This window comes from Vipera berus, assembly GCF_964194415.1.
Source record: "Vipera berus genome assembly, chromosome: 2".
Taxonomy (NCBI): domain Eukaryota; kingdom Metazoa; phylum Chordata; class Lepidosauria; order Squamata; family Viperidae; genus Vipera; species Vipera berus.
This window is the reverse complement of record NC_138203.1, coordinates 181964740-181981315: the sequence shown is the minus strand read 5'-3', so window position 1 is coordinate 181981315 and position 16576 is coordinate 181964740. Positions and strand designations below refer to the sequence as shown.

The 16576-nt window shown below is 37.1% G+C and overlaps 1 protein-coding gene across 2 annotated transcripts in view; it reads left to right on the top strand.

The window, feature by feature from the left end:
* Positions 1 to 16576, top strand: part of EVI5L (ecotropic viral integration site 5 like) — a 53990-nt gene that overhangs the window by 30783 nt on the left and 6631 nt on the right. Inside the window, exons 9-14 of one of the 2 annotated variants that reach the window (XM_081316489.1) lie at positions 1740 to 1837; positions 2189 to 2249; positions 2677 to 2730; positions 3676 to 3708; positions 14619 to 14759; positions 15860 to 15988. In XM_081316489.1, coding sequence (XP_081172615.1) covers positions 1740 to 1837; positions 2189 to 2249; positions 2677 to 2730; positions 3676 to 3708; positions 14619 to 14759; positions 15860 to 15988 — 516 coding nt within the window. The remainder of the gene's footprint in view (positions 1 to 1739; positions 1838 to 2188; positions 2250 to 2676; positions 2731 to 3675; positions 3709 to 14618; positions 14760 to 15859; positions 15989 to 16576) is intronic. The other variant, XM_081316488.1, reaches the window with a different exon arrangement.

Genomic DNA, 16576 nt, shown 5'->3' with positions numbered 1-16576 from the left:
ACATGAAAGCTTAGCTCATGCACTGTACCAAGCCATAATTCAATTTATGTGGCTTTACATAGTCTTTTTTTTTAAAAAAAACTCAGTCACTGAAGCATCTTTTACCAATCAGTTAAAACAAATCATGGCTTAGAATGAAGTGTGTTTGTAGTCTCCATGTAACAATATTCTTGCTACAACAACAAAAACTATCTTGGCTGCATTAGGAATCCATGGAAGAGGTATATTGTCAAGATATTTTTCAAAAATCTATACACTGCCATCTGCCAAGAGCATCTTCATAGGAATCCTGGTTCCTGACTACTTTTTCCTGCCCAGCGTTGATCTATTGGTCAGTGAAGAGCATGAGACTCTAATCTAATGCCTAATGATCTGAGGTGGAACTGGGTGGTAATGTTAGCGCTGAAACTGCAGATATAGATGGAGCTTTGCTTGCTTTAGCAGTACAGCCTGGTTCCTAACAGACCACAGACCGGTATCAATCTATGCCCTGGGAATTGGGGATCCCTGATCTACATGACTGAAAACTTACAAAGTTGAACAAGTACATTTCAAAGCTCCAGACCCATAGAGTTAACAACTGCAAAACATTTCCATTTGTGATATTGCCACATGGGTTTATTTGTGCTTAACAGGTGAATACTTTGAGCTAAATCTAGCCTGTATATATCAGATTTAATCTCTATGGGAAAGCTTTTCTTCAAAAATATAGAATTACTTCAAACAGCTATAATACCTCTGAGATACCTTCCTTCTCTTCCCACAATATTGTATATTTTTTCATTATACAACTCAATAAACTGGCTGCGAAAAAATGTTTTACTCATTGCAACACAGAATTAGGGAATGAAGAAAGAACCGAGATCTAATTAAGCTATTTTCTCCTAATTTATGAAATTGGAGTACTGAACATTTCCACATTGTACGATGAATGATTTAGGCAGAGAAAATATTTATGATTTTTATTGCATTAATAGCTAAGATTTAGAGATCTAAATAATTTCTAATATCTATGATTAAAAACACTGCATTCTATTAGGCTCTGGCTTCATAAGCTAATACACCCTGTATGTTAGCAAAGACGTGTTCTATCCAGGTATTAGCAGTATGCTAGAAATTTTTCTTGAAGTTGGAAATTATCCTATAGGCATGATTTAAGATTGTAACTCATAAAAAGCTCTGTTCTGAAATGTCTTACTCTTTGTGCATTTGTGCTCATATAAGCATCCGGACTTAGAATATTTTAATGAGCTATAATAAAAATGGTCAGTAATACCTCTGTACCTATTCTATTCTAGAAGCTGCCCTATCATAGTGTTAGACTTGAATTTTAACTCGTGATCATTAAACATTTGAATTCTGTGCATTCAATTTTAATTTAATGCAAATGGGCCATATCTGGAAGAATCTTTTCACAAGAAGCGTTCCAGAGATTAACCATCCCTCTATTGTCCAATGTAATCAGCTGAGAAAGAGTAATACAGGTAATCCTGGATTTACAATCACACTTGAGCCCAAAATTTATCTCGCCAAGCAAGGCAGTTGTGCAATAGTGGCAAATATCTGTAGCTCAGGTGTAGGATGAGAGTGAGGTCATAAAAGATGCTGTCACTTCAAACAGTCACTAAATGAATGGTTGTAAGTTGAGGATTACCGGTCCAATAAAAATGTCAGAAATTACATTGATGATAAGACCCTATGACTTTGATGCATTTTCACTTGGGAATTGTCTACTGCAGTATTTTCAGAAGGTGATTCCTCATCAGTTTGACAGCTGTCCTGATAAGCTGATCTTAAAGGCCTATCAAGTCAAATACAACCCTAAGAAAATGAAACGGTATGTTTTCAATTTTTATTCCTCATATATAGCTTAACTACTAAAGAATACAGGATTTAGGCAAAACTCATGAGGTGGACCACTTCATAATGATTGTGTTCCAGGTCAATATATAAAAGAGAACACAGTTCTCCTTTCTATCTTGACACACTTCTCTGAACAAAAACTGAACACATAAATGTATTAGCAAAATATGCTCAATCTGCAGCTTTTCTGCTGACTTTCTAAATAAAAGTGACAATGTTAAAATGGAGGTTATTAAAAAATGGGCATTTTCCATCCATTTACCATCATTTTTCTGCCACCATATTGTGTTTGATGCAGAATGAACTCTATTCTCTTATTTTCTAGACTGGAGAAAGAGTATACTGCAATCAAAAACCGGGAAATGGAAGAACAGATTGAAATCAAGGTAAGTTCCCTCTTGTCTATGTCTTGCGATACTGTAATCAAAATGAAAGATTGGTGTAAGGTGTAACACTCAGTGTTATCTGAAAAATAATCTTTCTTAAATAATACTCAGGTTATGTTGTTTCCTCTTCATATCAACCCAGACATCTTGAGTAGTAGCTTTGTTATCTGTAGTGAGCATGTATTTTAAGCATTCGACCTATTTCTGTTGGGGTCTATGTGTTAACTTAAAGAATTCCCTTTTTTGAACTTTAGATCCTTCAATCTGGATGTGGCGTGACTTTTCCTCTAATAGTTATTTATGATGCTTGGCTTTAGTTCATGTGGTCAAGATTTCAGCATAACATTTTGATACGCTGGTTTTTTTCACTTGACAAAAGCTTCTGCTCATACAGCAAAGCACATGCTGATTCTAATCTTGCTTGCAGAGGCTTCGTTCTGAGAACCGCCTTCTGAAACAGCGAATTGAAACCCTGGAGAAGGTGAGAAGTGTACCCAGCCGCATGAGAATCCACTTCCTCCGCTTCCAGACTAGCTTGGCCACCAAAAATGAGGCCTTTCACAGCTCTCTGTCTCAGTTGACGGTAGACAATACACAGAATGCCAGCCATTAGTCTTTGTGCGTCCTCTCAGGGACTACCCTGCACATGTATTTCTGGAATCATTCTTAATGTAAGCACCCAAGAGAGTATTTCTCACCCTATCACTGCTGGAAGTAATTAAAAAGTGACCTGCTGCCAGGATTCCTTAAGATAGAAAACTAATCTGTAAAGATGTTAGTTGTCGTTTCTCTGCCAGTCCAGAAAAACTTTGATCAAAATGGCAAACTCACATATTTCCGACCCCAAGTAATTTATTTGTTTTGTGGTTGATATGACATTGTTTTTCAGCCGTCTTGTTGACCTTGCTTTTGTGTTTAAAATATTAAACTCTTTCATGAAAAATGGAAAAACTCCTTGGATGTATTTTATTGTCGCATAAATACACTAATAGTTAACGTGAGGACATCTTGGTTAATTGCCCACAAAGGCATAACAACCTAAAAGTGTCCTTGTTATTGATGACTTATTTAAATTTCTGGACAAAGGAAGTGTGACTTCTGAAATGCAAAGAGATCCTTGTCCATTGGTGAAGGAGGCCAATTATGAATCCTGATAGTTCTTGCAGTGTTGAGGCAAAATTAATATGTAAAGCTGCTTCTGAGAGTTCTGTTACCTTGTCATTCCTTATGCACAGGCACATTTTTATGATCTGCATGATGGAAATGACATGCTGCAATTTTAAGACAATTCTGGAAGTTCCTTTTCTTGGGGTCTTTTGGGCTCTTTATCTTTTTTCTTCTGTGCTTGTGTGACCCTGCTGTTGTATCTTTTTTCTTTTCTTCATCTTTCCTTCCTTGTCTGGATCTCCCTCTTCTGGGTCTGTAGGAGAGTGCTGCCTTGGCAGATAGATTGATCCAGGTACAGTAAAATATTTATTTTTTTAATTTCCAACTCTCCCTTTAGTTTTCCATTTCATTTCGCTTGAAAAATAGTGCCTGCAGCATTTAATGTTATTGGTAACTCGCATTTAATAAAGTTCAGACTAACAATTCTATTTTGGTTGTTTAATTTTCTGCAATATTATGCAGCTGTTTTTTATACAGGATTTTGAAATGTTGACTTACCCATCACTTTATTTTAGCAGTAAGGCTAATTAATTATGCTGCTTATATACCAGCCAATATTTCTGGCTCAGGGCAGGTTAAATATTTTACTATGGCAAATTATGGTAAACCTAGTTACCTACTTGGTGAAAGATTTGTTTTAGTATTAAATGTTATAGACAGTTCACATTTCTGAATTGTCCTGCTCTCTGAATTATAACTGGGGATTACAGAGAAGGAAGAAGAATGCCACTGGGGCACTTTTCCTTGTGAAAATCACTATAGAAAGTGAAAAAATTTTTTGCATTCTTAGGTTTATATCTAAACAAATCTAATTTCTTATATTGGAGCTTCCACATTTTTACATCAGTTTTTTTTTACCACTATAGAAACTCATTGTACATCATAAGTATGAATGCCCTCCTTTTAATTCAGCATAGATTTTCAAGGAAAACCAAGGCACTATTAAAACAGTGGGTACATCATGGAAATTATTGCCAAGTTGTCAAAGTGGGGCTGAAAACTGTAATCTGAAATTTCTGTTTTATATTTTAAGGATGAAATTTCTTTTATAACCCTACAAAGAAGTATAAACATTTCTAAATTTTATGGCGAGAGCCAGCCCTTTATGGAAGATTGCAGAAAGTAAGACTTGTGTACATGATATTCCTTCCTCCTCCTATTTTCCCCCACAACAACAACAAAGATTAGTTGGGCTGAGAGAGAGTGACTGGCTCAAAACCACCCAGTTGATTTTTATGCCTAAGGTGGGACTAGAACTCAACATCTCCTGATTTCTAGGCCAGCAACTTAATCACCACACCAAACTGATATTTATGCTTAAAGTAGTTTTTTATGGAGAAAATACATCGTGGGGATGGCCTTGCCAATTTGCTAAAAGACCAATGACCTTCTGGTGCCATCCAATGCTTTGCAACCACCAGTTTTCTTAAACAGGTACCTGCAACAATAAGAAGTAGCAAAATGAAGGCGTAGTCCTTCCCATCAGTTTCAATTGCCTGGAAATTATGCCACTATCTGGGATTACATTAGAATGAGGAAAAAGAATTTGCCGTTGGGAATTTCATGTGATCCTTAATATATACTTGATTACATGCTCCTGTGTTTAGAATAGTAGGATAGATCATGCTGAACAATAACATTAACTTGGCTTTCAGCTTGGCTTTCAAACAACCTAATTTGCGTTCTGTGTTGCTTCAGATTCTATAAGCGAAGAAGCAGTGCATGAATTCTGTTGAAAGCTCCTGCTTTCTATTAAAAAGAAGTGTGAAGCTTAGAATTTGTCCCGAATATAGGAAGCATCCTTACAGAACATAATATTGCAGCTGTGTTCTGGCAGCTGATAGTTAAAGTGGCACAACAACCAAATGAACACAATGTTTAAGGTCATGCCATAAAAAAAACTTTGAGCGTTTATTGTTTGAAAAAGCTGTATGAAAATATCGCAAAGAATGAATTTGCATAAGGTTGTTATGCAGACAGATGCTACATTCGCACTCCTGTGTGTTCCATGGTGCTTTTTTTCGGAGACTGAATACAGATTCATGAATATATTGCATAGATCTAATATATTTACATCGTCTCTTACACATTAATTTACAGTTACAATTAACTCCAATGCACATTGATACCACACAACAAGCAGATGCTTTTCCAGTTATTTATTTATGCACAAATATGGAACAAACATAGATTTTATACTTTGAATATGGAAGCACCATGAGAATTAGACATTTTATTTATCCATCAAGGGATATAAACATGAGCATTTCTAAAGAAGAGCATCTTATCAGAATCTATGAATATGGCTGAGTTAGTAATAAAGTTTTAGTGTTCAGCAACCTTTTGTCAAATATCTCTAAGCACTTAATCCTGTTTAGGTTGATAAGTAAATTGCTGCATTTTAAATAGGTTTTTCATTAGAGTAATTACCATTTTTCACCTAACAATCATGATTAATTACTTTTTTGTTTGCCTTTTCCTATATTCTCTAACAATTCAAAAAAGAATGTACTGAGTAGCTTAAGTGTTAAGTCTGGAACACTGAATAGTGGGATCACAATATCCATTTGCAGACATATTATAGCAATTACTTGACTGCAAGAAGGAACATTTTATCTCTCTAGTTCCTCTTCTCATGCAGTCCTGTGTAGAAGTAAATAAGGACTAGTATAAGTATCTGGAAAGCACCACATTGTTCCCTTGTGAAATGAACCTGAAAACAGTACTAAAAGGAAAAAAATTGCCATGCCACTGTGGTCAGGCCTTGCTGTTTCCAACTATTTGTGTATACAGTGCTAAGAGGATGCTAAGTGGGCAGATATTTTGAAAGAGGAAGACTATTTCCTCATCTGACATGCTGTGGTGAGGTTTACTAAACCAAAATCTTTCTGTATAGGATGAGACATGTCATAGCAAGCAACTTTTTGGGAGGCCATTCTGTGAATTTATTGTGGGCAGCAAAGGGGGGAGTGTAAAGATGCCAGAGAAGTAGGCAGAGTTTTTACTGGACTGAATGTCTGAAAAAGCTTTGTGAGTGGGGTTTTAAGTATGCTAAGTCTTTGAGTATTTATTCATTTATTTGTAATGCTGTTTAATTTAGATTTGTGTGCTGTATGAATCCAGTTAGCTATGGCTTATTCAATACCTCAGTTTAAATTCATTGCATGAATTCAGCCATAGTAAAAATAAGATTGTGAATAAAAGAAAGTTCATTAATTGAAAGGTAAAGAGTACAGAGTTTAGATTTTGTTGATAATTGTAATATTTTTTTTAATTCCATTTATATCCCGCCCTTCTCCGAAGACTCAGGGCGGCTTACAAGCTTAGCAGTAGCCTTCATTCTATGTATATGCCTGCTTATTAGGGCTTTCACGGTTGCAAGACAAAATGTAGGCATTCTGATCAAATTATACGTTTCAATGAACAGATGTCAATGTAACTTTATAAAGTTAAACATGACATTTTCTTCAAATTCGCATGCATAGTATTTAAGTAATACTTGTTTACAGATTCAGATATTTGATGTGTAAAATTTTGAACACTTTAAATTCATTCAGCGCTAGTTATTTTTTAACATTTACATAGCTATTGATTTTTTAAAAAAATTACAGAGATAAAAACAAAAAAGATTTTAAAAGAAAAGGCTAAGGGAAGAATAAAGGAAAGTGCAAAAAAGAGAGAAAAAGAAAAATAGTAAGAGAATGACTTCTGACTTTTTTGGTACAAGATATAAATAAAAAATACATGACACTTAGATTTAGCATCTGTCTGCTTTATTTCCATAATTCCATATAATTCAGAGCATCAGATCCCAAAATCAACTTTTCATATATTTTTTTTGGTTTCTTGCAAAAAGTCCAAAAATGGTTTCTAAGTAAAAATAACATTTGTCAAAGTCTTTTTTTCATCAAGGCTGTCAGTTTCACCATCTCTGCCAATTCTACCTGCTTCACCATTCTTCCATTGTAGGTATTTGTTTTAACATTTATGTTGTTAATAAGGTACCAAAAGATGATGGATGTCAGAATCCATTTATATCACATTCATAAATGTATGTTTAAAACATTATCCCCCCCCCACTATGGATTCTGCCATCTCCCAAGGAAGGAGGAGCATATGTGGATTCAGCCTGCCTTAGGTTATTTCAAAGGCCAAGGGAACCTTTTGAACTGGGGGGAACAAAAGGGAGGGTTAGAGAAGAAGGCATCTGGCTTGTGTCTTCTTTTAATTCTGGAGAGGAAGAAGGCAATAACCATAAAGATTCAAAGTTCCTTATTTTTTTCCCCACGAAGTAGAAGGATGGGGGCTGGCCAAATGGGGTTGAGGGAAGGGGGGTTGAACCAGGTACCCTTTATAAAATTTCAATTTGTAAAACAATACTAAGTCCTGTCTTGTATTCCCACAACCAAGCATGTCCTAGTAAAGATTCCTTTTGGACTAGAACTGACTCCAAGAGTTTTTGTCTTCCAAGACGTGGATTGGGGTGGGTCCTGACAATGGCTTTGTTAGGCTTACGTTTAACAAATTGATATTCTAACCCTTCTAACATCTCAGATTATAATACTTGGTTCTATGTTCTTCACCAATCCTTGGGCTCCTCCAAGCAGCTTTTGAAAATGAAAATATTTCTTACAAAGCAGGAGAAAAATATTTTAAAAATCTCCGAACACTTCCAAATAGGAATTTCAATTGAACTGGAAGTTTCATGAAACTGTTGATGTAGTAGGAACTTCTAGAAGAAAAATGTCTGTTAAACACTGGTACAATATGTGAAGCAGAACCCACAGATTATTGAAAATGATATAGTAAAAAGTTTAACTGACACTGGAGTAGTTGTCCACAGGTGTGCAATATATGTTACTTATACTGCAATGGTCTGTATGGGAAAGATGCCAAATTGAAATCTTTTCTCTGACATAACTCCCAAATTCCAAAATATGCAAAATAAGATCTTGATAAGTCAGAAAACTTTATGGAACAAAGTAGTTTGGACTAATGAAATCAAAACTGAACTGTCTGGCCATTTGGAGATAAAAGGGTGAAGCTTTTGGTGGTGGTGAGGGGAATACTTTAGCAACTATTAAACAACAGGTTATCCTTCCAGATTTTGTGAAAGACGGTTGCACAGGCAGTATCATGCAAATAGAAGGAGGAGAGGACTCAACATTATCTAGAAGCTAATGTCCCACAGTCAGTGAAGAAAGTGAGCTGAGAAAAGCTTGTTGTCTTGCAGAAATATCCAATCTGAACATAAACCCCAAATCGATAATAAAATAAAGAAAAATAAAGGTCTGGGAATCTCCTTCATCATCCTAGAACTGAATATTACTGAAAATCTGCAAGGAGATCTCACACTTGCAAAAAAACACCCTAAAAATAATTCAGAGATGAAAGAGTTCTGATAGGAAGAGAGAGGAAAGTTTTTGGAAATCAAAATTAGAAAAACTTAACAGATACAGGAAACTTTTGAAAGTTGTTATTTCTGCGAAAGGGATACTGAAATGATGCTCACGCTTCTGCTCCTGCTATAATGTAGTTACTGTTTTGTAATCTGTAAAGAACTGCACATAAATTATGCATTCAAATTTGTTGAATGTTACTGTGTTAAGACAGTTGCATTGTGTCAACTTTTGCTTTTTTTGAGGATTCTTTGAAAGATGCATGCCATAGCCTTTTGTGAGTTCTCCAGATTTGACTTAAGTCCCAGCACATCAGATATTGCTCAATTTTTTTTTCTCTTAATTCAGCAAGCAGACACAAGCCTCTAGTTTTTAGTCTAAAGCAGTATTTCTTTCTCCTCACTTTCCAGTTACCTGTACTTATTAGCCAATGAGAAATGGTTATAGAGTCATACATAAGCACAGTAAAATCAGTAGAGATTTACTAATAAATGGTTATATTTATGAGCTAAAAACTTCTTTATCAATTAAATAAGTTTCATTGCGCCTGACAAGTTTCATTTTGTTATGTGTATAGACAGTTGTCTCTCTATTGAATACTACTATTTCTATATTCCTATTCTTACTTCCTACTAGGGGTGTGCAGTGGCTCAGTGGTTAAAGACACTGAGCTTCTCCACTGGAAAGCTGACAGCCTAGGTCAGGGGTCAGCAACCTGAAACAGTGAAAGAGCCACTCGGAACCGGTTCCCTCACAAAAGGAAAAACTGGGAGCCGCAAAAAATATGTGCACACGCGCGTACATACGCACATGCGCAGAACAGAATTTGACTGAAGAGTGGAGCCAAGGCGAGATATGCACCTACCCTGCATATTTGAATTGATTGGTCGAACTTTTTTAGTCCCACTTTTTTTTTTTGGACTGCACATGGCAGAGGACTGGGAGCCACAGGAGACGGCTGAAAGAGCCACATGCGGCTCCGGAGCCGCGGGTTGCAGACCTGTGGCCTAGGTTCAAGACAGCGCTGCATGCTGGGGTGAGCTCCCATTATTCACCCCAGCTCCTGCCCACTTAGCAGATTGAAAGCCTGCAAATGCGAGTAGTTAAATAGGTATCACTTTAGTGGGAAGGTAACAGCATTCTGTGCACCTCGGTGTTTAGTCATGCTGGCCACCTGATCATGGAAATGTCTTCAGACAGCACTGGCTCCCTCAGCTAAAAAACAGATGAGCACCAGCCCCTAGAATCAGACACGACTGGACAGGGGAAACCTTTATTTTGCCTATTCCTACTTAGAGGGAAATTAGGGGTAATTATGCTACATACTGCATCATTCTTTCCTTCTGTTTAAAAGTTGCATCCTCACTTCTGGTAGAATATGACTCTGCTTCCACATATTCCTCAGATTCCCGCACTCCATTTTTAGAATTGTACCACAATGATTCCTCCTGTTCTTCAAGTTGCGCCCTGTTCCACTCCTAAGAATCTTAGCCCAACCAACAACAATCCTTCTACAGCCAGTACTGTATAGATCCATCTTGTTTCTGCCAGACCTTGCACCACCATCTCCTTTCCCTTCTTTCCAAAGTTCCTTTTGTTTTTAAGGCTCCACCTTTCTCTTCCCTCTGCTATCCTAGCAGAAACACTTATACACATACACACACGTACACTACTGACTACAAAGAACACCTGCATTTGGATGCATATGTGACAAGATGTTATAGAACCACAGGCAATTGCAGATTGCCATGATTCAACTTGATCAAAATAAACTTTGCATGCAACTTAATAGGGATAAAGATAGATCTAAAGCAGGGGTGTCAAACTGCTGGCCCGCGGGCCGGATGTGTCATCCAGAAGCCACGCCCACCCCATTGCCGGCAATGGCAAAACCGTCCTGATACGTTGCGCAACATCACGTGACATCACGAGTTTGACATGTCTTATCTAAAGAATCTGTTGTTAAATCCGTGCAGTTGAGTTCAAAACTGAAAAACTGATTAAAAATGAATCTAGCACGATGCAGTTCAGTAATTTTATCCAATGTACAGAATATTCCTGCACAGGTATGGGGCAGATGTCCTTTTTCAGTAACAATGTTTATTACTTCAACTATGGTGAATTAACCCTATTCCACTGAAGACCCCATTTCTCCATTCCTCAGATGGGAAATGGTACAATTGTAACAAAAACAGACCTCCGTCCGCAACATTTTTGTTATATTCCACTGAGTGTTCTTTGGAGGAACAATAATTTTAAATTCCTAATTCTCTTTTTACCATTGTTTCTATGCTTAATGTCTAGAGCAGGGATCCCCAATCCCCTGGTCCATGGACCGGCACTGGTCTGCAACATCCCAGGAACCGGGCCATGCAAAGAAGCGAAGCCCCATCCGCAGTATGCAGGCAGTATGTAGAGCCATGCCCCCTCCAGTCTGTGGAACAACCTTTCTCTACGGAACTGGTCAAAAGGTTGGGGGGGCGCTGATCTAGAGTAACAAAAATTGTTTTCATTTCTTGATGCCTTGTTCATTCTTCTATTATAAAATTAAAGGTATTAAGAAGTATCAGCTGGAGTGAAGATGACTCCTGGTTTTCCTTCACCTAAAGATCAGTTAAAATCTTCTTAACTAGAATTGATTTTCAACTGGGCAGTTATTTTGAGGAGCCATAATCAAGCCACCTTTGATTTTGAATAAGTGATATAGATGATGGAAGGATAATGGGGTGTGAAAATAGGTCTTGCTAACAATTCATGCAAATACCTACACAAACTTACAAGAATATATCCATTCTTTTTTTTATTATTTTCCAATGGAAATCTTCTGGAATGTTTGATTCTGGAGTGGAGCTTTTTGGTTGAAGCTAGTTCTGAAAAAGGAGGAGGAATCACTGCACGTGGCAACTACTGTGAGTTAATGCACAGTAAATTGTTGATTTTAATGTGATGAAAGAATGCCATCCCCACACTGAAATTTGCCATAGTTAGGCCATCTGCCCAGGACCAAGCTTGAAATAAGCCTGTGGCTTTTTAAAGTTAATGTCCCAGATGATAGTAGTGCAGAGAGAGTTAATCAAAGCAATTTTGCCCTTTCTGCTATTTATGAAGAACAGATTTTGTTGGTTTATCTCAAAAATGGTATTGGGCTACAAACTTTAAAAATATGCAAATAATACATTGTTCCAGTTATGTTTTGAGGACAAAAATATGCCAAGCCATATTCAGGGGGAAAAATTCCACCCTTGATAATTTGAGACTTAAACTCCACACCAGGACATAGTCCTTTCCCCATCTTCTCATTGTTTTTCCTTGGCTACTAAACTAAAAGCTAATAAGGGATTAAAGGACCAGATGGAGGAGGTAATAGATAGATACCTACATATTTGTTTAATAGAAGCTGTAGAGTCAAAATAGTCACAGTTCTGCAGGCTTATCTTGAAAGTTTTGTGTTTCTCTTGAATGCGATGTGGCAGGTCACTTAGGTTTAGAAAAGTATTTGGTAAAGCTTGTACAGAAAGCCTTCCAATGTCGAAATCATGGTGCTGCTGGCAAATCACCATTGTTTACTCTATTAAAACTGATGGAAGATCTACTTTAAACTTTTCTTTTAAAATCTGGTGTAGGAGTGAACTATGATCATTATGTTATCAAATCACTGGGTGCCTTGGGTGAATTAAGATAAGCTGAAATGTTCTCAGGTATTAATGGCTATAAGCCTAAATTTTTGTTTTCAGCTCAGCAGAAAAAATAACATACAGTGTAACAAATGTAAAGATCCACATATGAAAATTTAATATCCAGTGTATTTGAATAGGGAATAAGGTATGCTTCTAGGAGACCCAGATCTTTCATTCATTCACTACAGTCATTTCTTCAAAAGTAACCTCTTTTTTATTCACCAATCCATCAAGTGGCACATTTTAACTACCTCTTTAGACACTTCACTTAGCAAAATCCTTTTGTCATGTTACTCTGAAACGTTTGTGATGCGTGAAGAAAATATAGCACCTTTTTCCCTTTGATTTCATTTCTTTGAAAGGCAGAGATTAGAGAGCTTGTTTCCATCACTTCCGACTATAATTAAAGCCTAAGATGTGTTAACATCTCTTTAAATCTGTCCCGTTGATTTTTTTTCCTTGCAGAAATAGATCTGTACATGAAGACCAAATTACTGGGAGCAGATTATTAGTCTTAAAGCTGAGTATTGCTCTAACGCAGCTTTCCTCAGTCTGAATGCCCTCCAGATCAGTCACGAGTCCCAGAATTCTTCTGCCAGCAACTTGACTGAGGATGGCTGCCCTATTATTAAAATAATCAACCCAAACATGATTGGTTTCTGCTATACAACTGAATCTGTTTGGCTTTTTGCAAATTACTTTTGTAATCCAGACAACATGTATGAGAATAAGTTCTATTTAAAAGCTTCTTTGTAAAGAAGAATACCTTGAATATTTTCATACTTAACTTAGAAGAGAGAAGCCTGTCTACCTCCACATATTCCTGAATGGTAGCCCCTGATATCTTTCACAATTAGCCATGCTTGCTGGAGCGACAGGAATTTTGAGTACAACAACAAAAGGGCAAGGGGTTTCCTAGTCACAGAAAATATATGACTATATTTGAAGAATACTAGTGTCTAATAAGAATTGGAAGCATGCTAATGTGAGTTACTGTTTTAAACTGATACTAGCTACTAAATACTTCAAACTACTGTGGGAGTCCCTTCAGATCTTGATTATTTGTCCTTGTTTCATGCAAACTATCTCTGTTTCTCCAAAGTTCGAGCAAGGTTTTTCAAGCTGGGTTCTCTGACCTCTAGAGTCCAATGAAAACTTGATGGAGTTCTATAGAGAGCAAGGAAAAAAAATGTCAAATGATTTTAATGCATGAATTATTTATTACTAATTATTATTATGCTTTGCCTCATTGCCAGCTTTAGAATTTTGCCTCTTGATCAAGGGGATCTGAGTTTTTTTTTTAACTAACAGATTTTATGGCCTGAAAAAAAACCCTGTGGTAAAATCTTAAATTTCAAGTGTCTGTAGCATACTAAATAATAAATTCTCATTGAGCTTGTGGCCTGGGAGTTGTACTTTTTGGAAATTTGCAAATTTGGAAATTCTAGGGGTGGTGAGGAAATCAAGCAAAAGATGGACTATGTGGGCTTCTGATTACCCTAGAAGAGAATGGGTCAGGCAAGAGAACAGTCCAAATGCCCTATATATAATCTTTTCACCTTTCACTTTTCACAGTGATACTTCTTCAGAGGATTGAAAAATTAGTCTCCCTTTTTCAAGGCGTTGTTTTGCATTAACAGCGAAGTCTTAGGATACTTTCAAATGAATAGTATTGATAAGTTTGAGCTTGGGCTGCTTTCAGATTGGTCAGAACAACTTTGGGACAATTTTTCTTCAAGCCCAAGTAGGGTGTTTTGAACTCAGATATTTTGAATTTAAAACCCTTTGAGCACACATAAACAATAATCACTCTTATCTGCTTTAGATATGGTTCTGATTTTGTACATAACTCATTACTCATTCTGAGAAGTCTTGAGTCAAGCCTCAAGTAAAACTATTTTAAGATGTATGAGCAGTGGAAATGTCTACTCACATTATACTAGGACAACACTTCAGAATGCTGAGCATTAGTAAAGGATGGTTGCTAAAGCTTTATACTAAATCTAATTGTATTCATCTTACTATCATGAAATAAATGTTTCCTTCGTTTTACTGTTCCTAAAGAAATCCCACATGAATGTCATTTTCTTGAAAGAAGAAATAGCTTGGAGTCTTCTCTTCTTTAGGGCCAAGTTACCCGTGCACAAGAGGCTGAGGAGAATTACATTATCAAGCGGGAGCTGGCAGTGGTGAAACAACAATGCTGTTCTGCCACAGAGAATTTGCAGAAGGCGCGAAGCACGATTCAGCAACTTCAGGATCAACAGGTAAATAAGAGTGGAAGATATAAGAGTGATAAGGGGATGTATGATGAAGGGGGTACATAGAGGTGAAATTACATGCAAGGGTTCAGTTGGTTAAATCACAGGGTTTTAAAATTCATGTGACTTGTTTTGTGGGGGAAGCCTGGAACTGGCAAGTCTAGAGATTACCATTCCCATGGCAATTTGTTAGACTAGGCCAGCAGTAGGCAACCTTGGCTCTTATATGACTCGGCTCGGGAATTCTGGGAGTTGAAGTCCACGAGTCATAAAAGAGCCAAGGTTGCCTACCCCTGGACTAGGCTGTACAAAGCTACATATTTTACTGGGTTGATTTTCGTAGTTGATTTTGTCTTGAAACCAGTCACGCCAGTGCAAGGCCTTCTTTTGCTCTTTTCCCAGTATTAGATTTAGGGAAGATTGTATCTACTCCAATTTTTGCTTGAATATCTACCCTAGTTTAGTCTTTTCACTAACCTGGTGCACCCGAATGTGTCGAATTACAAAATAAACACATAACCCCAGCTTTTATGTCCATTAGAGATCTGGGCTGCGAATGTGACATTGGATGAAACATCTGGAGAGCACCAGATTGAGGAAGTCCCATCTAGAAAAAGAATTACACCTGGCTATTCCTAATAATTATAACCCACGACTGAAGGCCAAATTTGAGAGTTCTACGCATAGTTTCCTGAAATGAAAAAAGGAACAACTGAAACTGTAATCCATTAGGAGGCCATGGCTTTTATAGAGCAGAGTAATGTTTATCCTCTTTTTTCTATGGACTACAGTTTAGTTTGCAGTCAATGTCACCCTCCGTGTACTGTTTTTTTTTCTTTCAAAAAGATAGAGCAACTAAAAAAGGGCAGGGAGATGTTTAGAAGAATGGCTTTCAGGAAAAGTCTTAAACATCTCTTTCCTTTGCTCTTCTTATTGACATCCCTTTAAAATAACCCATTCAGCGAATTTGCCTATCTTCCAACGTTTCTGGCTTCTAGTTGTAGAAATTAGAGTGAATTGATTACAATAAAAATTTATAGAAATAGAGACAGCACTCAGTCATTCCTGGTTTCCATTGATTTACTAACATTTATTTTACTCTGTAGGGAAATCCCCGCTACTCTGAGGAATTTGTGAGCCACCTGGAAACAGAACTGGAGCAATCTCGCCTGAGGGAATCTGAGACTCTGAGCGCTCTTAAAGAGATGCAAGATAAAGTCCTGGACATGGAAAAGGTATCTTTTCTTTCAAAGCCTGATATAGAAGCACACAAGTGTTAGAAAGTAACCAAAGCAGTATCCCAGATAGCAATATTTGAATTAGCTGAAGTCTGAGAATAGATGCTTTGGTACAGACTTCTCTGCATCATGAATTTTGGTGAAGATTGCAACAAAAGATTAGATTTATTCGTTCCCACAAGTGAAAATTTCAGGACTGCTTTTTTTTCTTCCTCACTGTTGTATTAGGAGTATCCCCTTTTATTCTTTGTGGTAACATCTTTACCTGTAAGAAATAACAATTTTTGAAGTCATATATAATTACATTCTATTCAGGAGAATGTGGAAAGATCAACAGTCGTCTTGTTTTAATAAATTTTTGGCTATATTCATCTCAAGATTTTGTATTGGGAAGGCAGACAAGGGCTACCTCTGGGTGCAGATCTGACATCACAGTTCCTTTGGTAGAATGCCTAGCACCATCTTCAACCATTCTATGCTACTGGACAGTTCTTGGACCCAAAGCAGCTGGCACTGCTGGGAGGAAATATGAGGGAAGGAGGGGCAGACTTGCTTGAGGTGCAAAGAGCTGAATAGGGAGGCCTA